General features: G+C 42.4%; 1 protein-coding gene and 3 non-coding genes across 4 annotated transcripts; all 4 read left to right on the forward strand.

The window, feature by feature from the left end:
- Window positions 1-60: 60 nt before the first annotated feature.
- On the forward strand, window positions 61-24,085 carry WDR43 (WD repeat domain 43). Its single transcript, XM_059469159.1, has 18 exons — window positions 61-278; window positions 4,661-4,798; window positions 7,159-7,280; window positions 10,956-11,076; window positions 12,216-12,355; window positions 12,838-12,940; window positions 14,016-14,080; window positions 14,449-14,617; window positions 15,120-15,206; window positions 16,915-17,046; window positions 17,498-17,635; window positions 18,436-18,522; window positions 19,767-19,798; window positions 20,605-20,668; window positions 21,519-21,632; window positions 22,094-22,163; window positions 22,771-22,826; window positions 22,924-24,085. The coding sequence occupies exons 1-18, from the start codon at window positions 84-86 to the stop codon at window positions 23,041-23,043; spliced, it is 1,953 nt and encodes a 650-aa protein (XP_059325142.1). The 5' UTR covers window positions 61-83; the 3' UTR covers window positions 23,044-24,085.
- LOC132071900 (small nucleolar RNA SNORD53/SNORD92) lies at window positions 7,675-7,752 on the forward strand. The gene has a single exon (XR_009418243.1). It is a non-coding gene; the product is annotated as a small nucleolar RNA SNORD53/SNORD92 (small nucleolar RNA).
- On the forward strand, window positions 12,456-12,539 carry LOC132071901 (small nucleolar RNA SNORD53/SNORD92). The gene has a single exon (XR_009418244.1). It is a non-coding gene; the product is annotated as a small nucleolar RNA SNORD53/SNORD92 (small nucleolar RNA).
- Window positions 15,974-16,050, forward strand: LOC132071898 (small nucleolar RNA SNORD53/SNORD92). Its single transcript, XR_009418241.1, has one exon. It is a non-coding gene; the product is annotated as a small nucleolar RNA SNORD53/SNORD92 (small nucleolar RNA).
- Window positions 24,086-25,366: the final 1,281 nt, after the last annotated feature.

The raw sequence follows: 25,366 nt of genomic DNA on the forward strand, positions 1-25,366 counted from the left end.
GCGCAGGCGCGCGGGGCGAGCACGCGGGCCGTGCATGCGCCGCGCGGGGCGGGCCGGGCAGAGGCGAGGGGAGCGCGCGCGCCATGGCGGCCTCTCCGTGCGCCTTCTCCCCCCGCGGGTGCCGCTTGTTCGCCTCGGCCGGGCCCGATGGGCGGCTCCGCGTGTGGGACACGGCCGGCAGCCGCCTGCAGCACGAGTACGTGCCCTCCGCCCACCTCAGCGCCGCCTGTACGTGCCTGGCCTGGGCCCCGGCGGGTGCGCGGCAGCCCCCCAGCAAGGTGCGTGCGGGGAGGGAGCGGGGAGGCGGCGGGAGGGGGGCACGCGTGAGGAGCGGGATGGGGATGGGGATGGGGATGGCGGCCACCCCAGCGGCGCTGACGCGTGGCCGCGGCCCGCTCGGCTTCACCCCGCCCTCCCGGCGCCATGTGGCCGGGCGGGCCGGGGAGCGGGGCGAGGGTCCCGGAGCTCCGCGGGGCTCGGGCACCGGCTCGGCGCGTCCCCCTGCGGCCCCGGGGTGTGCGGGGTGCCCACGTGTGGCGCGCCCTGGGGTGGGGGGGCGCGGGGGGAGCCGCTCCCCCTCCCAGGATTGCGCTGCTTATGGTAAATTTCACGTGTCGGTGGGGGAGGCGGCGCTGGAGGCTTAATTTTGTGGTTTTTAAAACAAAAATTCGACTGAAGCACTGACTGTTGAAAACCATTTGTCTCTCATATTATCTGCGTGGACGAAGCCTTCCTTGAAGAAGCGAGGTATGTTAATTGATAGCACGTCTTGAGTAATTGAAAAGGCGATGCTGCAGAGCGGGTCAGCTGCTGTGCACCCCTTTAGGTACCTCTCCGGTAAAGGCAGGCTCTCTCCACGCTTCCTTAGCCTTGGAAGCACTCCCGTGCAAGCTGCTACACTGTCTATGATTCATCTTCCCGAGTCCAGGAATCCTGCAAGAAGGTGCTCAGTAGTTTTAATTCACAGCGTGCATCGGGGAGTGCTTGGATGTTCTCCACCTTGGATCGAGTTTTAGTTAACGTCACCTCAGGTGAACGCTGAACCTGAAAATATCTAGAGTATGTACTGGGGTGCCTTTTGGTCTTCTTTATGTTGAAGTAATTTTTTAGCTGGAATATACCATTTCCTGAGGAAAAAAAGAATGCAGAACCTGCATAAAATATGAGAAATCCACCCCCTTTATCATAAGAAGTAGGGAAGGGTTTTTAAAGTGTGTTTCAGTATATCAGCAATTCAATGTATTTTAAATGCTGTTCAAGCTGTTTTAAAATGCTTAAAACACAGATTATCAACCCAAAGAAGTGCAATATTGTTTTGATCCATTGAGCAGCTTTGAAACCTCCCAGGACATGTGAAGAATGAAGTAGAAAGAGTCAGTTTTAGGTGGCCTGAACCCGTTCCTTTTTCATGGAGTTTTGCAGTAAGAACAATCCGTTCATCACTTGCAAAGCTGTATAGGTTCATTGCTCTTAAGTTCACTGAAGCTGGCATGTGGAAATGGGGTTAATCTGTCCTGCATGAAACAAAACTTAACTATGCACACTGTGCTGCTGTGGTGCCATAAGTCAAGCACAGGAAGTTTCTGAGGGGCTTTTAAAACTGTTTTTTTAAAATAACCTTTTCTAGAGGCACACTCCTAAGCCCCACAAGTCTTTGAATTTAACCTGATTTAAGGTTATTTGAAAGTAACCTTATGCACCTCTCAGTGCTTTCTAGTTATTCCAGTAGTTTGAATCCTGTCCCCTGCTCCAAAGCGAGTCCATTTTGAAGTGGAGCTGGGAAACATGCTGTTTCTTACAACAATTGTACCATAAAACCTTTAAAATTCATTGGGTTTTTCCCTTAGACTGAGTTGTAGAACTAAAACTGGCATAGTTATGCCAAAACCATTTTATTAGATCTGTTTTTTTTTGGTGTTTTTTAGTCTTTTGTTCCTGGAGAGTTGATATCTGTCTAGTTCTGTATCAGGTGGTCAGGGGTAGAGCTCTGCCAGTGGGTAGCTATAAATGGTGTTTGGCCAAATTACACTTAAACTCAGTATGTTTTGGGCTGCTGCCACCTTCATGGAGGCCGTGTGTTGCAGGGGAATATCAGAGCTCACGTTTGGAGCTGCAGGCTCTGGAATTGCTGATGCAGGGCTGCCTTTGCTGGGATGCTCCCTGCCCACGAGCTTCCAGTGGCAGTCAGTGCTTCCTGTGTGCAGCTCCATCACCTCCTGCTGCACGGGGTGCCTTGTGCAGGAGTGCACCTCCAGCATCCAAAACACCTCCTTCCATTCTCTTCCCAACAAGCTGCAGCTGCTCTGTCACTGTCAGGTGTCCAGACCTTTAGATTTCTCCCCATTTCAGTGCTCTAAGTGCTTCATTTCACCTGTGAGCAGCAGATTTCTGTTTAGAAAGTCTCCGTGGCTTATCAAGTCAAGGAAGAACATTATGGAAAAATGTGTGCACAGTTCCTTTTCAAGTAACTTCTTTTTAATATGTCTACTAATTAAAATATTGTGCTTTTTCAGGCAAAGTTGAAGGATTTCTAAATAAGCTTCCATAAATCTGAAAAATCAAATGACAGGGAAACTGATATTTATCCTGTCCATGACAACAGGGTGCTCTTTCTTCTATTTAAGACCCTCATCCACAAGTGAATCCCACATGGATGTTAAGGGCACTGGTCATTTGCTCTGTGTACTAATTTAATGTAGGGAGGAGAAGTTAGATTTTTTTTTAAGTTCTTAAAGTTTTTTTTTTCCAAATAATCTCAAATGTTAACAGGTGTCTGAATTTTCCACTGGCATTTCTTTGTGCAGAACTTTCTGATAAAGCACTCCCCTCATATTGCTGATAAGGTGTGCTCAGTAAAGAGATCCATGTGGGAAAAAAACCTGGAGAAACCTTTACTGTCCCTTGCTTTTTCCTGACCCTGGAAATAACTCTGTACTTGTGGGAATTCTCTTGTGCCTTTGAGTTGTTCCAGGGAAATTTGCTATGGCAAACTGAAAAAAAAAAATCAGTTGAAAGATTTATTCAGGGGAAGAGAATAAAGTCTGTTATTAAGTTTGGCTTTGCTTTGCAGCAGGGGTGTGTGGGCTGATTGCTAAAACTACTTAAAAAGATGGAAAAGTACCTGAAAACACAGAGGTTGTACTTGCATCTCTGCTCTGTGGCCTTTGGCTTTGCATGTCAGACTGCAGTTTCAATTAATTGCCATTAGTTTCTCAGCATCTGTCTTTTAATATTTTATAAATAGATCCTATAATTATATTTTATAAATATCCTTCAATATTTTATAAATATTTTATAATTAATGTATTTTTCTTTCTCAGCAAAGATAAAGCCTAAACAAATACTTGCAAACACCCCTAATTGTAATCTCTTATCTCAATAGTCTGCTTTTGATGTAAAAGTTATCTTTACAGCAACTTTGTATTTTTTGGCCTAAACCAAAACACTTTTCTTTGCAGAAGGTGTTAACTCTGTTAAGTACAGAAGGAATAGAAAATCCTTTTTCAAAGAGCCAAAATATTTATCCTTCACTATCAAACTTTGATATCTTACTTGTGGTGAAAATTACCACATCCTGATTGACATATTTCTGGACCTGAGTAGAAATTGTCTTCACTGTGTCATGTGTCATGTAAAACAGATGAGCTACACGACATGGAATCTGAGCAGAGCTGCTTGCTCACATTTATCAGTCTCCTTGGGCTTCTTCAGGCTGCTTGTCAGTGAAAATAGATCTGTTGTGCAGAGGAAGCATTAGCATGTGTGTAATTTTTAAACTGGGGAGAATGCTTTGCTGTGATATAAGAAATGTAAGGAGGCTTACCAAGGTCCAATTTAAAAACTAATCAGTGGCATTAGTGATTTTTTTTCTTTTCATGTCCTTGAATAGTTTTTTATTTTTTGTGTGTGTGTGCAATTAGTGATTAACCCAATGAGAATGAATATGATTACTTCTTCTGCCCTCTTTATTTATTTCAGTTTCATGTGCTTAAGAACCAGTTTTATTCCTTCTTCCGTTCTCAGTGATCTGCATTCTCACATTTTTGGTTAAGGGAGACAAAGTGAAATCCCTCCTTGAGGTGGCTGATAGCTTTGCAGAGCAAGAGTTTGGAGACATGAATTGCCTGATCACCTGAGGACCTCTGGTGCAGACAGCAGGACCTGGGCAGAGCACTTTCCTCTGAATCCCAGTCACTTCCCTCTGTGGATGTGGTAGCACTTTCTTTGTAAGAAGCATTATGAATGCTTCAGATTTGCAAGACCCTTTTGAGAAAAAACTAAATTGATCACAATCAAGCATTTCCATTTTGTGGATGAAGTATTCTGAATGTGTTAATCTTTACTTTTGCCTCTGGACAAGAAATTTGTAAAAAACTTTGATGTGTTTTTTCTTCCCCACATGCATGTGGTTGGGGTGGTAGCAAAATGGTCCATACCAGGTGTTTCCAAGTGACTCATAGCAAGTTTGTTACCCTTTTTCATGGAGGTGCAAGATGAGTTTCAAGGATTGTGTACCCTTCAGTGTTCATTATTTTATTGGTGTTTGTGGAGGCTGTCTGGATCTCAGACTTCTCTCAAGGTTTTTCTTCCCTCTGCTTTAACACTGAGATTAGCCAGTCAGACTGATGTATTTCACAGTTTGTCTCTTTTGGTTTTCCAGGATGGCCCCCAGAGGAAAAAACGGAAGTCTGAAGTTGGAGGAGAAGTGGACAAGCAGTTAGATATCCTGGCTATTGGTACAGCAGTTGGTAGCATTTTGTTGTACAGCACAGTAAAAGGAGAATTACAGAGCAAGCTAGTAAGTATTGCACTCTTCATCACATGCTACCAAACACTGATGGTTTCAGTCAGTTTAGGCCAAAAAAATCTTGGTTTCTAAGTTAGTGCAACATCTTAACACTGTCCATGGATTGGCTACTTTCCATTAAAAATAACAGTAATGATGAAATTCCTCACTGGAGAGTTAAATCCTTGGTGGGACTGTTGTACCCTCAGTTCCTGCATGGCATTCTGGAAGGGCAGAGAACTCATCAATGCTTGGGGAGGTGTCACACTGGTGGACTGTTCTGTAAATTTACCTCCCTTGTGGAAGCTCTTGAGCTCTCAGCACATGATCTCTTTTGAATAATACACAGTGACTTTAATTTTGCCTTTCTAAACTCCCAAGCCTCCATTTTAGTTGTGGGTTACATAACAAGCAAAATAAATCCATATGAATGGCTGTGCAATACTTTTGAGATACTTGGGTATACTTTTGCTTCTAAACTCAAAAGTTGTAGGTAGGGTGATAAACATACATGAATTTAGAGAAAGGAGCAGCTTCTGAGAATTATGATGCTTGCAAGTGTCAGTAACTAATGATATCAACTCCATCATATGGAAGAACTGTGTTTGAAAAGTGTAGTTGTAGTTTGTTTGAAAACACTCTTTTTCCATAGAAGATAACAGGTTATATGAGTACTTTGCTTTTTACATATAGGTTGAATTAAAAGATTATTCCTGTTAAAATAAGAGATGTTACTTTTAGCTATCTTTATTGAACAGAGTATCTTGCTGCAGTGTAGTTTGTCTTGCTCAAAGCTCATTTGCATCAATACCTTCGGGAGTAATCTGAGCAGGTTGTTACAATCCAAATAGTGAAATGGACTCCATTAAATATTTTCATAAATAATTCAGGGTTATATTTGGAGCTGCAGAGATTTTGGTTGTTAAGAGAAGTGATACTGCTTAAGGGGTGTTCTGGTCTGATGACAGTCTGTTCCTGAATGCTAATACAAAGGGAAGGAAGGCTACTCACCTCTGAGTGCCCTTAAGGAAGGAGGCACTTAGATCGCTTCAGCAAGACACCTGTGGCTGTTCTGTCCTTTGAGCAGATTTCATATGGTTGGCCTTGTTTGGCTGTGTGTGTAAAAACAGCAGGCAAGACAATTTTTTTTTTTGGAAGGGATCAACAAAATCGGTCTCCTGTCCAGTAGCATCCACCTGGAAACTGAAGGGATCATGCAGGTGTGTAGGTGCTTGTGGTCAAAAAGGAATGACAAAAGACACAAGCCCCACAAAATCTACAAAGTTGTATCAGTGAATTATACACTTGGCATGGAAATTGGTGTCTTCTAATTTAAGTGCACTGCAGTGGGTTTTGAATAAGGGGTAGGGCAAAAGAGAAGAGAGAGAGAAAGGAAGGAATGAAGAAAGAAAAGTCACCAGTCCTGGCTCCAGCATCAAACCAGCTGATGGGGTGTCCAGGGGCAGCCATTGTTCAATGTTGGGAGCATTTCTTATAGACCAGCTCTGCTCACCCTGGAGCAGAGTTTGTCACTTTCTATGAGAATTAGTTACCATGTGCAGTTTGCTCTAGACCTTTCTGGAAATGGGCTGGAGGGCTTTGGGAGGTTTTTGGTGGTCTGGATCCCCCCTGCTGGGAATGCCTTTATCAACAGTCCAGGCCCAGTTCTTGAGTCTTTCCTGTGCTTGTGCTGTGCTGATCATCAGGAGCCAGAACAAGGCTGGACCAGCAAAGTGCTGCCCTTCCTTTGCATGCCCCCTCCTCCAGCCATGTCCTGTTCTTTCCCAGTGTGTTCTTACCAGCAGTCCTTGGTTGGCTCCCTGGCAGTCTGGCTGTCAGTGTTTGAGACACACACATCAGATTATCTTATGGACTGTCTTCTACGTGGCCTGCACAGGACAGCCCTGGGAGTCACACGTGCACCTGAGGGCATGGTCTAAATGCTTCTTGAACTCTGGCAGGCTTGGGGCTGTGACCACTTCCTTGGGGAGCCTCTGCAGAACTTTTTCATAATATCCATCCTGGCTCACCACCTCCCAACACAGCTTCTTGCCTTTCCCTTTGGTTCTGTCACTGTCCACCAGAGAGAAGAGATCAGCGCCTGCCCCTCTGCTTCCCTGTGTGAGAAAACTGCAGACAATGTCTCTTCTCCTCTAGGCTCTATAACCCAAGCCAAAATACTTATGTGTATGTACCAAAATGTGAAATACCTTTAATTTATATAACTGTCATGTATGTTCTTTAAAATCACACACACTCTTTAAGATGCCAGTGATTGGAATTTAGCTCTCAAAAGCGCCTTGTTCACATTGTTGGTGTGGACAAGTTGTCAAGACTACTCCAGTGAGTTGACCCTGTGTTATCTTTTGTAGGATGGTGGTCATGAGAGTAGAGTAAACTGTGTGAGATGGCATCAAGAGAGCTGCTGCTTGTATAGCTGTTCAGATGACAAACACATTGTGGAATGGAACACACAGACCTGCAAAGTAAAGTGGTGAGTGGTGCTGCTTTTCACTTGAATTTTTTTACTCTTGTTTTTGTGTGCTTTCTCCCTTGCAGGTTTTGGAAATGCTGCACTCTACTTTCCAGGCTTTGTGCCCACAAAGTGACTGTTGGCTGTTATTTTTCTGAGATCAGAAGTGGTTTTATTAAGGAATGAAAGTATAGTTGTCATAGTTAGGTATCTTCCTCTGTGTGTTGGAAAGGCTCGATGAAACTGTTCTGAGAGGGGTTGGGATCCCTCCATGCTAACTTTTAGTGACACTGAAAGACTGAAAGTCCCACTAATGCTGAAAAATCTAAATTCTAGAAAAAAATCCTTGATTAGATACTGGAAGATCTCATTCCAGTAGAGCCTGCTGCATGCACCCAGCTTTGCTCAACGGGCCTTGCTGTGATGATAACCCACTTGGTTTCGCTTGCTGCTGATGTGCAGTGGGGACACTTCCACTTGGCTGTCTGAGCAGGCTGCTACTGTTAAAAGTACTGTTGAGCAAAACTGAGCTTACTGCAGAGTAACAAAATGTCTGGTGTAGGCAGTTATTTTCTTCTGTAATGAAGTCAAATTGTTCTTAAACTTTAAAGAAGAAACCAGGATTTCTATGAACATCCTGGTTCCTTTTCTTCAATAAAAGCCTACTGATAGCCCATTGATCCTTCTCTTGATGTTGTTTCTGTGATGTTTCCCACTGTTGGTTATTACTGCAGTGCTCCTGGTTTTATTAAGGCTGGCATGGGCACTGCAAGCAGCCCTTCATCAGTAGCCTCTTTGGTATCCCTAGGAAAGAGATCTTTAGGCTGTATAATGTTTAGGCCCTATGTAAAGTAGCAGGAGATGGCTGTAAAATCCCCCTCCAGCCTTCTCTGTCAGAATTGAGCACTCCCAGCTCCCTCACCTTTCCCTCCTCCATTATGTGCTCTAGTCCCTGAGGTGCCCTCGTGGCCCCCTGCTGGATTTACTCCACCATGTCAGTGACATTGTGTCCTGTCCCCCTGAACACAGTGCTCAGGTGCAGTTTCAGGAGTTGCACAGAGCAGAGGGATCCCATTCCTTGACCTGCTGACAGCGCTCTGGCTAATGCAGATCATACAGATCATCCACAGCTGAGCTCATTGCCACAAGGACTCCCTGCTTGCTCCTGCTCAGCTGTACTGTGAGGGGACTGCAAGTCTCTTTTCTTCAAAGCTCCTTCCTAGCTCTTTGTCCCCAGCCTGCAGGACTTTGTTGTCCTCTTCAGGTCTGAGATTCTGACAGCCTGTTTCTTCTCAGGCCTGCTGAGATGCCCCTGAGTAGCAGCCCTGTCCTCCAGGATATCAGCTGCTCTCCCTAACTTGGGATTGAGTGTGAAGTTATGTGTGCATTGTGTTCTGAGATCATTAATGGAGACTGGGGCAGTTATGGAGGATATTAAGCACTACTGGGATGTCCTTAGGAGGAGTAACACCAGTGACTGGCCACCAGCTGGACATAACACCAGTGATCACAGCTGGTAGAGCTCAGTGATGCAGCCTGATCCTGCTTTCCTTAGAGACCATCCATTCAGGCTATAGATCTCCAGTCTGGCTGCAAGGATGTGTGAGACCTTGGCTTCAGCAATGCTTTTGACAACTTTAATGTGTCTCTCCTCATCAACCAAGGAGATTGTCTCATTAAGGCAATCAGGTTGGTTAGACATGATTTGCCATTTGTAATTCTATGCTGGATGTGCCCAGAAACTTTTTTTGACCTTTCAGTGCCTGGAAATAGTTTCCAGGTGAATTTGTTGTATAACCTTCCCTCTCATTTCCTGGATTATTCTGTGCATTTATGTTCTTTCCTTGTTTCAAAGGAATGTTCCATGCATTTGTGCTACACTTCTCTGTGGAGAAGCCCCTCTTCTTTTTGCCTTCCTGGCATGTCTTTGCTGAAGTGCCTTCCTAAAGCTCCTTGTCTTGCAAGGCATCTCACTGTTGTTCTGTGAATCCAGTGACATCAAAGCTCTGAAGCTGCCCATGGACCTCTCATTCACCCTGTTTGTATCCCACAGTGTGTGTGTTCATGTACAAGTACTGGAGATGTGTCCCAGCCATGCTGCTTGCCCAGGAAAAGGGAGAGTTTTTGCTGCCATACATCTTGGATGTTTCCCTCTGCCCCCTCCCATACCAGGGACCACGGAATGGGGGGACTGTGGTTATGAAATGTAATTTGAAGCATTGTATTCTTTAAAATTAAAGATGGCAACAGAAAATCATTCCCAGAGTGTATAGATAGAAAGTACATGAGCAATGTAACATCATGGTCTTTACCTGAAAATTTTCTGTGCTAATGTTATGAGTCCTACCAAAGGTAACTCAGTTTGGAAAGAGTAGAAGAAATCAGTTCTAAAGTTTTGCCTACCAGAAGGAACAAATTATCCACATCAATTGCTCACACCCAATATACACATGAGGGTGCCTGCATTCCTCAACACCTGTCAGGACCCAGAAATTAATATTTGTGTAACCCACAGAGAAATCAGGATGTTGCTCCTGGGGTAGAGAAGTGGTATTAAAAGTTTTTAAATTTGATTTGCAGGCTTGTAGACATGTTCCTATAGAGGTATGGACTGCTAGGAAGGGAATTGACACCTGCTACTGTAGGAGTACTCCATAGGGCCACTTCAGGAGGTGTGTGCAGCACACATGAAAAAGCAGAGGGACAAGCTGTTGGGGAAGAGAGAGTCGCTGAAGAGGCCAAGCAAGGTGTTGTAGAGAGATAGACTGAAACGTTCTGGATGACTTCTTGTCACTCTGTAGCTTTTTCATGTCATAAACACTCTTGACTATTTGGAGGAATTCTGGACATGTCCTTTTTGAGATTCTGTTTAAAACTCTTTCCTGTAAAAATTATAGAAAGAGTATCCAAAGTGCAAACCAAGGTATTTTTGCTGTACTTTATATTCTGAAGTCTAGTTTAGACTCATCTTTTTAGTACATTTAAAAATACCTTCTTAATTTATGTTAATAAAGGGTTTAAATTCTTAAGTCATGATCTTGTCTTCAGAAGAGAACACAAAATCTTGTCATACTCTCTGTAAGGTGCAGTGTTGTCCATATTTGTGGGCTATAAAATTTTCAGCTTCTATCAAAGGTGATACAATAAATGATCCCTGTTTTAGAAAACAGAAGAGGAATTTCTTGGGCATGTGAAAGTTATTTAGAAATATTTCCAGGAAGGCTGTTTACAATCAAAATATTAAGGTGAAGTTTATTATTGTCAGTGGCTTCAGAGACTTGGGAGGAAGGTCAGTAACTGAACAGGCTTTGAAACTCTGAATTTTAGTGTTGAGAAGACTTTTTTGAATGGATTAGTGAATAGAGAAGTCTTGAAAATGGTATGGCTCTTCTTGCCCTAGTTTCAGAAGTAGAAAACTTGGAGAGGAATTCAGAACAGAGTAAGCAAGTGTTAAAAAAGTCAGCAGTTCAGGATTGAATAACTTCATATTTTTGAGTTGTATTTTTTTGTAAACTAATTTGAAAGCAAAATGCAGAAGCAGAATAGCTTTGACTTCTTGACTGCTTAAATCACTGTTTTTTAAATTTTACCTTAAATTTTCCATCACAGTGGTTTTGAGATTATCCTAATGAATACTGTTTTTTTTCTATTTCTCCATCTTTCTCCTTTTGTACAAAAACTCCATCCAAACTCTAGTAAGTGGAAAGGCGACAATAGCAGTGTCACCTGTCTATGCATCAGTCCAGATGGAAAAATGCTGCTGTCAGCTGGTAGAACTATAAAACTGTGGGATTTGGAGACCAAAGAAGTCTACAGAGTAAGTACCTCTGTTAACTAGGTGCAAATCAATGCCCTTCTTGATTGGTGACACTGCCTACCTCGTGTTTCCTGATCAGACATCTAAAACATTTCACTGTGTGTGAGGATACAATTAGCAGTTTTGGGGTTGCTGGACATTTTTGTTGTGATGGTACCCTAAACTGTGGTTTCCACTTGCTGAGAACTGAATCAGGACATTAAATTTTTGTTTCTGAGCATGCTGCCAGCATCCTCTCTCAAGGCTGTAGGAAAATGATGGATGCTGTTCTTTTTAACTGGGTCCCTGTCTGATACCCTTCTGTCAGGAGAACTCTGTTCACCACCGTATCAGTTACTGCTGGCATGGGTTTTATCATGAGTCCCTCCACAAAGCCTTCGAGTTTTCTTGCTAAACTTCATGTAACTGATGGCATTATCAGCTTTGCTGTTGAAACAGTTGGAAGGCATAGGAGCAACTCCTTATTGTTCCCTGAGCAGGGCTCAGACATTGAGCAAATGGCCATGCTTTAGCTGATCCGTGAATGCTGCCGTGTTCTCTTGCCTGCTAGCAGACAGGACAGGGATAGTCTCTGAATCTCCTGTCAGGTGAGTGTGTCACATGTGCTGTTACTGTGGGCTTGCTGGCACATGGCAGCTACCATGTATGTCTGCATTCTAGAATGACCAAAACCACTCTTTGCAAAAGTAGATTGAAAAGCCAATTTTTGGGGGGCCCTTGGGGGTGGTGTGTTGCCCAAGTTTAGTGTCAGCACACGTGTGTCCATTGTTTAAGCTGAGAATGCAATTGAATCTAGTTCCATTGGAAAGGTTGAAGTGGAAAGCTGGGGGGGCAGAGGGGAATGCTTTATGACAGTAACAGCAGGTGGATGTCATTTCTTTTGCATGGATTTAGTCCCACTGAATTTGCCTTTGATTCCCCATTTAAGTTTTAAAATGTTGATAAATAACTGGCAGGTCAGAAAAAGCTTCCTTGATGTATCGAAATGCAAGGGAACTGATCACTTGTTACAAACCACTGAGCTGTCCTTGTTGACTTAGTAACGCTTGAATCTCTCCTAATGTTTGTTAACTAATGTTTTGATTTTTGCCATATGACTGCTTACAACAATCATGGAAAGGTCCTGTTTTTTCTCTTAGCATTTCACAGGCCATGCTACATCAGTGTCATCATTAATGTTTACCACAGTGAAACCTACAAATGAGAGTAAACCCTTTGATGGAATTACAGGACTTTACTTCTTGTCTGGAGCTATACATGACCGATTATTGAGCGTGTGGTATGTAAGCTTTTCATCATCTGTGACTGATCATTTTGAGCATAGAGCCATCAAGTGACTGTGATTACACAAGATAAAGCAGAAGGGGCACTCTGGAAAAATGCAGTGATGATCTCTGTATTGGTGGTTTCGACTCACTGATTGTTGAGTGAAGACGAGATTTTCCTTGGCTGTGTCTGAGCATGCTTCCAGGTGCCATTTGCATCACTAGTGTGTGCCAGAACATACTGTGTAATAAACCTCCTTGTTCTTTGCACTTCTTGTAAGGTTTATGCAGTTTTCTTGCTCAGTTTGTGGAGTTACTTTGCTCTTAAAAATTAGAACATTTTGTAAGCTGAACATTGAAATGTCAGTGTGGTGCTTTTGGATATAGGAGATAGCGCCACATTTACTAGCGATTTATAGGCTTTGTAATGCTTGTCTGGTGCAGAGGATGCTGTTTGTGCTCTGGTAAATAATGTGTTGTTTTTTCTGTCTTCCAGGCAGATCAGATCAGATAGGAAAGAAAAGAATGCTGTGATGTCTTTCACAGTAACAGATGAACCAACTTTTGTGGACCTGACTGTATCAGAAGTCAAAGAAGAGGTAGGAGCAGTAGTTTGTAAACAAATATATTCAACAATTTTCACTTACCACATCAGTTTCCTTTTAAGGGTGTAAAGAAAGAGGCTTGGTTTCCTTTTGGGTTCTGTTATGCAGAGTTGAGATCCAAATACCAATTCATGGGTCTAAGAATATTTATTACAGGTGCATTTATAAAGCTGGTAGTTTGAAGTGCTCCTTTTCAAAGCTACTAACTTCAAATCCAGTGTGCTTTTTCAGAAATGTTTGTCATGATGGCAGAAATGTCAGTTGCTTCCTATTTAGAACAAGTTAGTAATTAAAATGGTTGTTTCAACTTGGCAGTAAAGAAAAACACAAAATAAATTATTTCTAAAAATCTGGTTTGGGTATGGTCCTGGTTTATTTCTTGAATTCAAGTGTTTTTGGCAGTGTAACTGCATTTGGAATTAACTAGCTTTGAATGAGTTAAAGTAGCAGTGTACATTTGCCAAGTCTCTCAGTTTTAACAGCACAAGTCTTTCAAAGTGGTTGCCTTTTGAAAAATGTGTGAATGTGAAACACGTTCACAAACTGTTCCCATAATTATTTAAAACGTTTTTCTCCTGCTGCCTTTAAATTCCTTTTCTCAGAGCAGTATTTCATGTTGTATTTTTCTAATATTTCCAGTTCCCTCTTCCTGCATGTATGGGAGAGTATTCAGTAACGTGCCCCTGTCATTTAGTTTCTCAGAGGAGTCATCTCATTTTCTTTCCTCTAAGCATACTCACAGAGTCAGTGCCTTTGCAGAGCTGAGCCTCTAGACATGTGTCTGCTACTGTGCAAACTGTTTAACTCAGTGCATATTACTAGTAATAAAGTACAGTTGTGAGTTATTTTATTAATCTTCTAACATTTGTACTGAATGTTCCTGAGTGATTACATCTTTGGTCTTTTCAGATTTAGTGTAATGTTCTTAAATACTGAAAAAGTTCAGATTGTAGCTACACAGCTGTCTCTTGATGTCCTAAACTTTCAGAAGGGGGTCTCTTGATGTCCTGAACTTCCAGGAGGGTTTTTCTTTGATCTAATGAAGCTCTCTTACTGTGCCTTCTTTCAGCCTGTGAAGTTAGCAGTTGTGTGCAGAGATGGGCAGTTGCATTTATTTGAACATATCTTGAATGGGTAAGTTAGGATTCACCTGGAGGGTTGTCTTTGGGAGAGGTGTGGGGTTACTGCAAGGCAAAGCTCAGTTGTGTTATGCTGCTGCCTTTAAGCTCATAAATGCTCAAGAATCAGGTTCCAGCTGCTTCTTTGTCTTGGGTTACTGGGCAAGGTTTTGAAGCACTCACTTGTTGGGAACTGTGTTGCACTTTGGTATTTTGTGTGGCTTTAACCCAGATTTTGTGTGTCTGTGCCTCATCTTAGCCATCTGTAAAAGGTGTAAAATGGCTGAGTTTGCTGAGGACCTGCTAATGAAAGATGCTTAAATGTGCAAAATATTGAAGTGTTCAAGCTAAACATCTTGAAATTTTTTAATTTTTTTTTTCCAGTTATTGCAAAAAACCCTTAACATCAAACTGTACTGTTCAGATAGCAACACCTGGGGATGGGGACTCCACACCAAAGCCAGTCCCTATTCTAGCAGCTGCATTTTGCACAGACAAACAGTCTCTGCTGCTGGTGTATGGAAACGCCTTACAGCCCATCATAGAGAAAGTGGTATGTAAAACTTAACAGAGGGGGTTTGCATTCTGTAATATGCACTGCATGCTGCTTCCAGCTGGAAAAATGTTTGGGTTTATTATTTTTATTTTTACTGTTTTGAAATGATATAAGCATACAACATATATTCATTGCCCTTGTTTTGAGAGGTGTAACAGTTGGACCCAAGCTGTTTGGAAAGGCAATTTGTATTCTTCCATTTTTTTAGTTGGAGTGCAGGTTGATGCCATTGCTGACTGTTTCTTGCCATTTCAGCTCTTGCTGAGTTAGGCCATTGAAACTGGTTTTAATACAGTTCCAGTTTACCTGTGTAAATGTCTTTGGAGAGCATAGAGATGTGGTAACAAAAGGCAGATATGCAAAGGAGCTGCTGTTCTAGAGTGAAAAAAACATTCATTCTTATTTATACCATTGGAATTTGTTCTCAGCTTTCAGTAGCATCATGAATCACAGGTGTGAGTGCCAAATATATTAACTGGTTTTGTTCCTGTCCTCCTAGTCTTTGAACACCAGTGAATCCCACATATGTTTGGTACGGGACATCCAGAAAGTGTTGTCACTTAAAACAGATGCTGCTGTAACAAAGGTGAGTTTGCATAAAGTGTGGTTTTGTTGCTTCTCTTCTTTTCTTTCAGAAATTAAGAAGGTAATATTCACTGCTCTCTTAAAATGAGACTGGATTTCTGGATGGACCTGTTCAGAGCTGCAGAAATACCTATAGATGTTCATAGCACTCAGGCAGGTGTGGGCAAAGAGATCTTCATGGTTCCTGTGTGTCCTGGTATGTGCAAGAGCACACAGTGGCCCTCTTGTAACTCAGCAGATCTGCTTGAGAGACAGGACTGATTGGTGTGGCTTTCCTGCCTCAGATCAGTCCTTCCCTTGGAGTCTGTTGGTTTGTACAACCTCTTTGACCCTGATGGCTTAGGGTGAAGGTGGGATGACTTTGTTTTAGAGTCTAAATGAAAAGTAGTGGAGCCTTAATGGGCAAGTCCTTTTTGCTCTTTCTTGGTGTGGCCTTCATGTGTTCCTGCTCATAGGGACCTGGGAATGTGAGCTTGGCACTTGCATGGCAGCAGTGTCCACTGAGGCCACTTGGCAGTGTGTTCTCTCATGCAGGATCCCCTGGGTGTTTAGAGACAGGCTGTAAAGTTCTTAAACGTTGTGCATATTCAAGGCCTTGAAGATTTGAAATGCTTGAAATTCCAGTGAAGTGAGCAGACAGTGCTGTTTTTCTGACCCTTCAGTTATTATCTGCTGGAGCTGGTGCTCCATCAGCCAGGCAGGGTTTTGTGCTGATTGCTCAGTCCTGGGGCTGGTGGGTAGCAGGGCCAGGTGCAGGGCCAGTGTGGCATGCAGTGATGATACCCATCTTGGTTTCGCTTCTTGCTGAATTCCAGTGAAGACACATCTCTTGGCTGTCTGAGCATGCCCTGTGGGGAGAAGGTCAGTGATGAGTGTGGTGAGCTAAGGGCAGAGTATTTTATCGCCACTGGTGTGCTGTGGTAAAATTCTTGATGCAGAAAATCAACTTTTTGGAAATTGGAAGTTTATTATTGGAAGATTATACTTTTATAGCGGCCTGCATAGAAGTGCTATGGTTTAGAGAAACGTTCTGGAAGTAGCAGAGAATGCACTTTTGATATTCTACATTCTCTGTGAGTCAGGGGAGCATTTGGTTGTTAAATACAAAATTCCACCTCCTTTGTGTTCATTGAAGATGGTGCCTCAGCTTGTTTGGTATAAACTAAGGTGTCTCTTTTTGTCACTGGTCACAGCCTAATTCAGACAACTTGAGTTCTGTGAGCAATCCCTAGAAGAGGAGAGCTGGGATTGAAGGGAATAGTGACTTCCTTTTGCTGTTACATTGTGTTGCTTTTCTTGGTCAGTTATTGCATTCCAGTGCATGCTGAATTAATCTGCATGTGGTTTTATGGAGCTGAATGGTAGCACAGGTGGTATCTATCTATTGCCACCAAAACATCCAAGTAAATGTTGTTTGATACAAACAATTCTGGGAATGTTACAGCAAAAGCTTGTAAGAAAAGTGGTTCACAGGTTATTCCCAAGAGACCATTGCTTTAGTTAATTATGAAAAGTAACTGTCTGTTTCTTGAGGTTATTAATTCTCTTAAATATGTTGGATTTGCCTAATATTCATGTCAAGAAAATGGGTTGTGTCAGGCTGGTTTTACCGTATGTGTGAGAGTTGCAGAATAAAATCCATATTTTACATGGGAAGAAAGCTCAGGATGCCAGCAGTTCATGCAAATGTGGTTCTCTCTGTGTGCCAGGTAAAGACACCTGTGGTGAACTCGGACGCCAAAGTTCTAGTACCTGGCATTCCAGGACACAGTACAGCTGTTAAAACTCCAGCCTTGGGAAAGGAGAAAAAGAAGAACAAGAGGAAACCAGGAGAGACAGAGGTAAAAGGCTTCTTATTTCAAACTCAGCAAGACTGGAGAGACTAGAATCACAAATTATCGTTATACCTTCTTTAGGTGAACTTGGATTTGCTTTGTTTGCTGTGGAAGAAAGGTTAATGTTACCATCTTTCTATATGAAAGAGACTTACCCCTTCTCAAAACATTTCTTTCAAGCCCTCTATGCCTTGCCTGTGGTTTTGCCAGCTTGTTGCAGAACTTTGTCACACACTTGTTGCTGCCTATGCCAAGACAGATTAGTGCTTTTCAGCCAAAACTTCATCTGCTTTTGTTTTCTTATGCTATCTTCTGTCAGTACATTTAAAAAAACACACAAAATTTGTGTTCTTCTCCAGCAGAACTAGTGAGAATGCTCCAGGTTAGGTACTTTGCTTTCAGCTGACATTTGTGAGAAGCCACTCTGAGACAGCACTGCCTTATTTCCCCTGTGCAGGAGAGCATCGAGGAGCGCCTCGGGGCATTGGACATTGATGTGAGCAAAGTCAAAACTCCCGGTGGCCTTCCCCAAACAGACAGCTTTGCTGTGCTGCTGGTCCAGGGCTTGGAAAGCAATGATGCAGAAATCCTAAATGTAAGTCTTGCAAGCTGTTCAGTCTGTGCACTGGGACTGGTGGGGAGCCTCCCTGAAAGCAGGGAAGGCTGAACAGTTCAGAGCCTGTTGTTTCTCCCAGCTGCTTTTTGCTGGTTTGCTGCTCAAGGCAGTGCTATTATGAATTGGTGTTACTTTTCTGTTGCTACCTGCTTTGGTTTCTGAGTCAGTCCCTGATCTTTGAAAGCACTTTGTTTATGGTAAATTTGTTATGTCACAGTTCAGATGTTTTACAAATGGTGCTACCAATGCACCTCTGCTCCCTTTAGCTTGGACTGGAGCATAATCTGTGCCTAGTCTCCTGAGGGTACATTTTTCAGGCAGGTACTGTTTGAAAAATGAATTGATGACAAGTTTCACTTGAAAAGCTTATCTTTACATTTGGACATAATAGTACTGGGGCAGAGAACTGTTAGGAATTTGATGCTGAACAGAAATTTCTTGTCACAATTGCTAGTGAAAGGCATTTATTTATGGAAGTCAGAAAATACCAAGGGAGATTTTCATGTGCCTGTAATGCATAATTTTTAACATGTGGCAGGTGGACTAGAGGCAGTGCTAGATTGTTTTAGATGGATTTATTGAGTGCCTTGACTTTGTTAATTGTACCTGACTTGGAAAATGAAACTCCTTTTAATAGCTAATCTTTCACTCATTATCCTCAGCATAAAAAGTAGTGGAGTAGGAAGAGAGATACAGGCAGGAATTTTTGATTTTCCTCGTTGCCCATACATATATTAAAGCTGAATTATTCTCTGATCATATTTTTTTCATTTTAACAGAAAGTGCTTAACACAAGGAAAGAAAATATAGTAAAGAACACAGTAGCCAGAATGCCTATACATGCTGTCATTCCACTGCTGCATGAGGTAAGAGAGCCTGCACATCTTGTACTGTCATACAAGCCACATGTGATTTGCCTTCCAGCTGCTGAAATCCAGGATATGGCTCTTTGTTTTTGAAATTGGTTTGGTGCCATAAGAGTACTGAAATGTTTCTTAATTTATTCCTGATTCACTTCTTATCTTTTCTGGCTAAGCTTAACCAAAGGACCAAGTGTCACTGTCAAAGCTTACTGTCAGAGCATTAGATAGTGTATTATGATCTTAAATGATTATGTGGGAAAAGAAAGGGAAGAGATTAAGCAAAAGCTTGTTTAGTCCATGGCAAATAATCACCATTACATCTTCTTTTCAACTACTAACATGGATGATAATTAGAAGGATCAGAAAGTCCATTTTGCTGTACTTAAACTTTGAACATCACTTAGTAGTAATTTTAAAAGGGGTTTGGCTTCTGAACTGCTTATTCAGTGATATTAAATAAACTCTTTATTTGGACAGAAATACTGTAATGATTAGCCTTGACTAGACATTACTTTTTTAAACCAAACATTGCTTAGTTGCTTAGTTATGTGAATGATGCTCTATTGCATAAGTTAATGGTTCAATTTCCTTTTTAATTTCTATTTTAATGTGCTGACCACAAATAAGATTAAATTTTTTAAATGGTACTGATCTTAACTGAATTATGCAGATAACCTGGTGCTGAATGTTTGGTCTTACACCACCTCCTTAGGCTTATGTTAATGAGATGCTGTGTTTCTTCCCTGGGAACTTTGTCAGGGGATCTAAGGACAAATGTTCAGCTCTATAATCTCAGTGGATGGTCAGACCTTTGTGTAACTGTCTTCTCCGAAGCTTGAGATTTGTTGTGTGAAATGGTCATTACCTGGCCATTACTTTCTTCACTTGTTTCCCCAACTTTTCCACCCTGTAACTGCTCTACTAAGCAGATTAACAGAGATGAAAAGTAAGAGGTTTCCTCCTACTTATTCCTGCCAGGTTTAAGCTTCAGTGGATATTTTGCATGTTAAAAGCTCCAGCTTTCTTGTAATACTGAAACCCAGCTTCTGCAAGGTGCCAGCCTGTGTAGAGGGTGGTAGAGCCAGCAGTGTAATTTTCTGAAGCCTGGCAGTGGTTAATCCCAGCATGCTTCAAATGCCTGGAGAACTTTCTGCCTCAGTATTGGGGCTGTCAAATGATCTCATGTTGGGGTTTTAAACTCACCATGTTTGATACTTATTGCTGACTGGATTTTCTTGTCCTTTTAGCTTACAAAGAGATTGCAAGGCAACCCATACAGGTAAGAGACAGCTCAGCTACAGTTCAATTCACCTAAAACTTCTCATGTGTGTGCTATGGTCCCTCCTACCATGTGTGTGATAGATTTTCATAGTAACTGCAATTAAACTCCACCATCTAGAGGTAAAAACTCACCTTGCTGAAGGTGAAAAGAGGAATTTAAACACTTAAAGCAGTGCTTGGTCAGGGTGGCTGAAGTGAAATAAAAATGGAAAAGGATACCTGAAATAAGCATGTAACCCTGAGAATGTAACTGAAGGCCCCAAATATTTACATTATTGACCTGATCAATAAGTAAAATAACTCTCAGGTGTAGAGACTTTGTAATTATCAAATGTATTTAGACATCTCTTCATGTGGCGTTTAATTACAGAACCAGCTTCCCCCTCTATCTTGTTATGTTGCCATAAGGACAACTTTGTTGAGATGGGTTGTGCCGAGTTGTGGGGGTTAGGTTGGTTTGGGTTTGACTTTATTTTTTCTAGATTTAAATTCCCCCATTGTAGGTGGAGAAGAAAGTAGCATGCTTTGATCTTTTATTCATTTGGACCATCCATAAAAGAGTTCAGAAGCACAGACCCCTGAGCTTGCCTAGTTTAGTCCCTCACTGAAATGTCTGTTCGTTTCCTAACAAATAACTTGCATACCTCGTGAGGATAGCCAAACTTTACATTTCCATCTGCAGAGAGCATTTATCTTGCTCTCTAATTAAAGAGGAACTTTATATAGAACTATTTAGCATCTAGGATGTGAAATGGATGTCTCTCAGGCAGTATCTCTTGGATATAATTTATTTCTCTTTTCCAGTGCCTCACTAATGGTTCGATGGCTGAAGTCTGTTTTTACCGTACATGCATCCTACCTTTCCACAGTAAGTATTTTTCATTCATGCCCGTGCACTTAAGTAAAAAACTATGTTTAAATGCTTAAATAAATGTATTTTCTTTCTTCAAGAATCTCCTGCTCTCTGCATATGGCAGTGCCCAAATCAATGTATAGAGAGCTTTGCTTACACCACTTTTGCTGAGCCCACTGCACTTTGCTGATAAATTGTTTGTCTCGGTCATCCCTGACATAATTATAGCCATCCCAAAGTCAAACTAAGATAGGTTATGTCACACCTGTGAGAGGGAGCAAAATTACTGCCAAAGAGTAATCTAGTCTGTGTCACTAGATCTTACAGAACTAAATTTTCTGTGTTCTTAAAATGCTCATATTGAGGCTGTCTTGGGCATGCCCAGATTTATAGGGTAAGGGTGCCGAAGCTGTAGCTTCTGGATGGAAGTCCAGCCTTGCCTTACAAGTGATGGATGCAACACTCTTGCTGGGTTAAGAGAGAGACTTTTGGGCAGTGTCAGTCCTTTCTGCCATTTGTTATAGCATTGCTGAGCAGCAGAACTTGCACCATTGCTGAGGCTGCATTGGGACGCTGGTGTATGTTCACAGCTTTCTGAGCGGTGCTTTGCCCCTGCGTGTGGCACAGACTGGGAAGGAGGAGGCTAAGAACTGCCATGCTTTAAAAGTAGATGATACTTCTAAACATGGCTAAGTGTTAATTGATCAGGCTGGAGGTGGTTGCTCAGCTCTCCCCCTTCTGTCTACAATAATATAAGCAAGTGTTGCTTGTTCCAAACATACAAAAGTAGTTTAAAAAACAAAAACATTTGGGATGTGTTTGTTAACAGCTTCATTTTTTTTTTTTATCTGTCTCTTCTCCCAAGTTGCCAGACCTTATTCCTCAGCTGGGAATGTTATACCAGTTGATGGAGAGCAGAGTAAAAACTTTGCAAAAGCTTTCCCGTCTGCATGGAAGACTCTTCATTCTTGTCACCCAGGTGAGCTTCAACTACATAACATGGGATGTGCAGGGATGTTGTTTGACTTCCTGTTGGGATTGCAGCTGATGTGATGTGTCCTGGGCACCTTAATGCCCAGGAATGTTGGTAATGCTCAGAGCAGGCCATCAATTGACTGTCCTGTCAACAGGACAGTTCAGTTAAACCCAAACCCGAACCAACAGTCCCTGCTCACTGGGACTGTTTTGTCCTGTCAAATAGATCTGCTCACCCATAGAATTTGAAAGAGGAGTACATAGGGGGCACTGGGCCACTTTGGAGCAGATGCCTCTCTGATTTTACTTTTCATTTGTACTTTTTTGGCTGTTAAACCAGCACTGTGAGTGAATTAATGCGTGCTACCCTTAATGTAGATTTAATTTACATTGTTAGGAGTTTTGTTGTCTTTTAAGGTTGAAATATATTATTTAATTTAAGGCTAATCTTTAAATTCCATTTAGGTTGCAGCATCACAAACAGTTCAGGATGTACCTGAGGTTAATCAGACTGCAAAGTTGGTCTATGAGGATGGTAAGTGTTTTATGCTAAGTGTAGCTCATCTCCTGAATTCACATGACAGCCTACACTTGATGGCTGTTCACCATGCACCTGTGCTTATCTACAGTGTACAGTCTGCAGATTGAGGGGTTTTGTGAGATGTCAGGAAAATCAGTGGGTAATGATGTAGACATCTTGTAGTTAGTTACTCCTTCCTTGCCTTCCTTTTATCTCCTTTAATTCCCTCCCAGCCTTGCTTCACAAATGAAGAAATCAGTGAGTTGGAAATCCAGTGTGCTTCTTTAACTTACCTGGTAACCTAAAATTTCTAATGTTACCTGCCCTTGTGCTAAGGTGAAGGCACTGCTCTGTTTGAGTCAGCAGGACATCAATATAGGGGATGTCCGTTATGTGTGTGTACTTCCAGTTTGGCTTTTTTCCTTCTGCATCTTCGCCTGTGTACTGGTAACAGAAGTGACCTGCTCTAACTGGTGTTGGTTACCTCATCTCCAGGTAGAGTCAGTTTTGGTATGGAAATAGCACAGTTTGAACACTTGGCAGCACGTGGGACTGGACTTTGTTTGTACAATGACATTTTAAAGCCTGTTCCCCAGACTGAGAGATTGCTTTCTTTTTGCAGAGTCCTCAGAGGAGGAAGGCTCAGATGATGAGATGATTGCCGATAAAGACTCTGACGTAAGTGGAGTTGGACCAGATCTTCTCCCATTTGCTTGTAGCAGAAATAGTGTGACTGACAAAGGTTCAAACATTTCTGGGTTTTTTTTCCCCCCAGGAAAACTGGGATGAAGATGAAGAAAAAGAGGAGCAATCTGATGAACAAGACATGACTGTTGAAAAGGAAATCAATGGTGATTCTGATTTGGAACCAGAAAATGAAAGTGAAGAAGAGTAACAGCACGAAAGAGTAATTTTAGCGGTTTGAACAAGTGGGCCACCAAGCTCTTTGATTCTGGATCCTGTTGCTGAAAGATGCTGTACTTGCATATCAGGAGTGCAGAGCATTGCACAGCCTGTGTGCAGAGGCACCTGTGGGGCACTGCATTTCTGAATCCAGAATGTTTAACCGTGCCAGCCTTCTCTCGCCCTCCTTCCCTGCGCTTACTTAGAGAAACATTTCCTCCACCTCCTGGTCAGATTATGCCTGTCATGTGGACATGCATTTGTATCTCAAGTGAAATAAATCTGCCACCGCTGTTTGTGTGGGAAACTTGGTTCAGCTTTACATTGAATTTGTTTCAGATATTCAAGGATCAAAGACAACTGGTCTGTACCTTCTTTCCATGCTTCAGTTAGCAATAGCAAGTGGGCATCCTTCTGATTTTTTTTTTTTAAAAAGGAAACTGAAAAAAGAAAAAAAAAGATATTTTTGTAATATTTAAATTCTGTCTTGAAATTCTTTTCTTTCCCCCCTTTCATTGGCTTAGCCATATGTTGGCAATATGTAAATGCCAACTTGACTTAAAAATGGATTTTTCCTTTTTTTTAACAAATTTGAACTCAAGACTTTTATATGTGTAAATCAATGACTTTTCTTGTGCTTTAAAAGGACATTAGAACTATCACTGGCTCCTAATTTTGTTTTAATGGAGGCTGTATATAAGTTTAATGCTAACCCAGAGGCCAGACCAAGTTGAGTTGGGTGGGGAGAGGGGAGTGGCACAGGGAAAGGAGAAGGTGAATGCTTGTGAATACATAGCACAGAGCTATACCTTTCTTATGGATTTTTAATCTTTCAGTGGCAGAACAAGGACAGCTATTTGCTCAGCTAACGGAAGCTGAAGTGGTGCAAACACGTTTTTAAGAGCAAAACAAGGTAAAGGTTTGAGCCATTCACCACTATAATGTACAATAATATATTTGTCTATAAATGGAGCTGTTGCAACTAAATACCACCCTCTTTGTAAAGTGAATAAATATACATCTCTTTTACCAAATACCTGTCCTGTGGTGTTTGTTGAGAGAGACCTTGGGTAGATTCAGGTGGTGGTTAATGATGAAATGCTTGTAGAAAGCAGATTTCTAGTGGAGAGGAAGGCAGCCTAAAAGGTTATGATGTTCTGCAAAGCACCTGTTGTTACAGACTTGTCTCCCTCCTTTTTAGTCATATCCATGGATTTGTCCACAGCTTGGCTTGCACTGGGGTTGCAGCGCTATCTGGATTGAGGGCATTGTGTCATGGACAAAGCTGGGAGAAATGTTCTTGGATTTGGAGAGCTGGAGGTAAAAGGGCAGCAGGTGGAAGCTTTCACAGTCTTTAAACTGACAGTGAATCAGTCTTACTACTGTACACAGCTGGGCTTTGTTTGTTTTCAGTTCTGAGGTGCTGTGAAAGTGCCAACACTTGTACATTGTACTCAAGCCCCCAGAGGAAGCTGAACTGATGAGTCAGATTTTCAGGCAATTCTGCTGTCACTGTGTGCAGGCAGGCTTTGGGTTGGGCAAAAGAGGGGTGGGAATGGAGGGGTGTTCCCTTGGGGTGAGTGCTGGTCTGCTGAGCTTTTGATATGTGGAGTAATACAAGGAGCCAGCTGTGTCTGAGTCCTGCAAGGTCCTCCCTGTGTCTGCATCCCAGCCCTTCCAGGAATTGAAGCAGAAGTCCTGGGTTGGGGTGATAGAGCAGAATATCCTGTTTGTACTGTTCAGGTGTGGGCAATGGTGGCATTGGGAACTTGCCACCACTGCCCCTTGTTACCTGTAAGGTTGGCATAGCCTGTGCCCATCATTCCTATGCACCAGAAACTGTTCCAGGAGTGAAGCTGGGGGAGAACCTGGCAGCAGGAAGAGCAGGGGGATCTTAAGAGCATTTTGTTCATTCTTGGTTCTCACAGACATTTAGATCCTGTGAATCTGTTTCAGTGACAGCCAGCTGGTGGCAGGGGGTGAGTTCTGGTCTCCTGCTTTGGGGTTAGGACAATCAGTTCACCCTGTCTTCAGCCCTCAAGCAGCTGCTCTGTGTGACACTGGCTGTGCCAGCTGCAAACAATTGGGCTCCTTGGTCAGAAACTGCCCTCACCTGAGAGCTGCCAACTGACCATGCTGGGCACTTTGTAATCCTGAAAACTTTATCTGCAAAGCCAAGGTCTTGGCCAGTCGAGGACTAAACTGTGTCTGTCTAGAGAGACTGGACATGGGAGAGGTCCTCCCTTCTAATCTAATCCTGGTAGTTTGGGAACAATGAAGAGAATGAAGAGGACAGACCAGCTGTTCATTTGGAG

Source organism: Ammospiza nelsoni, chromosome 3 (assembly GCF_027579445.1).
Source record: "Ammospiza nelsoni isolate bAmmNel1 chromosome 3, bAmmNel1.pri, whole genome shotgun sequence".
Classification (NCBI taxonomy): domain Eukaryota; kingdom Metazoa; phylum Chordata; class Aves; order Passeriformes; family Passerellidae; genus Ammospiza; species Ammospiza nelsoni.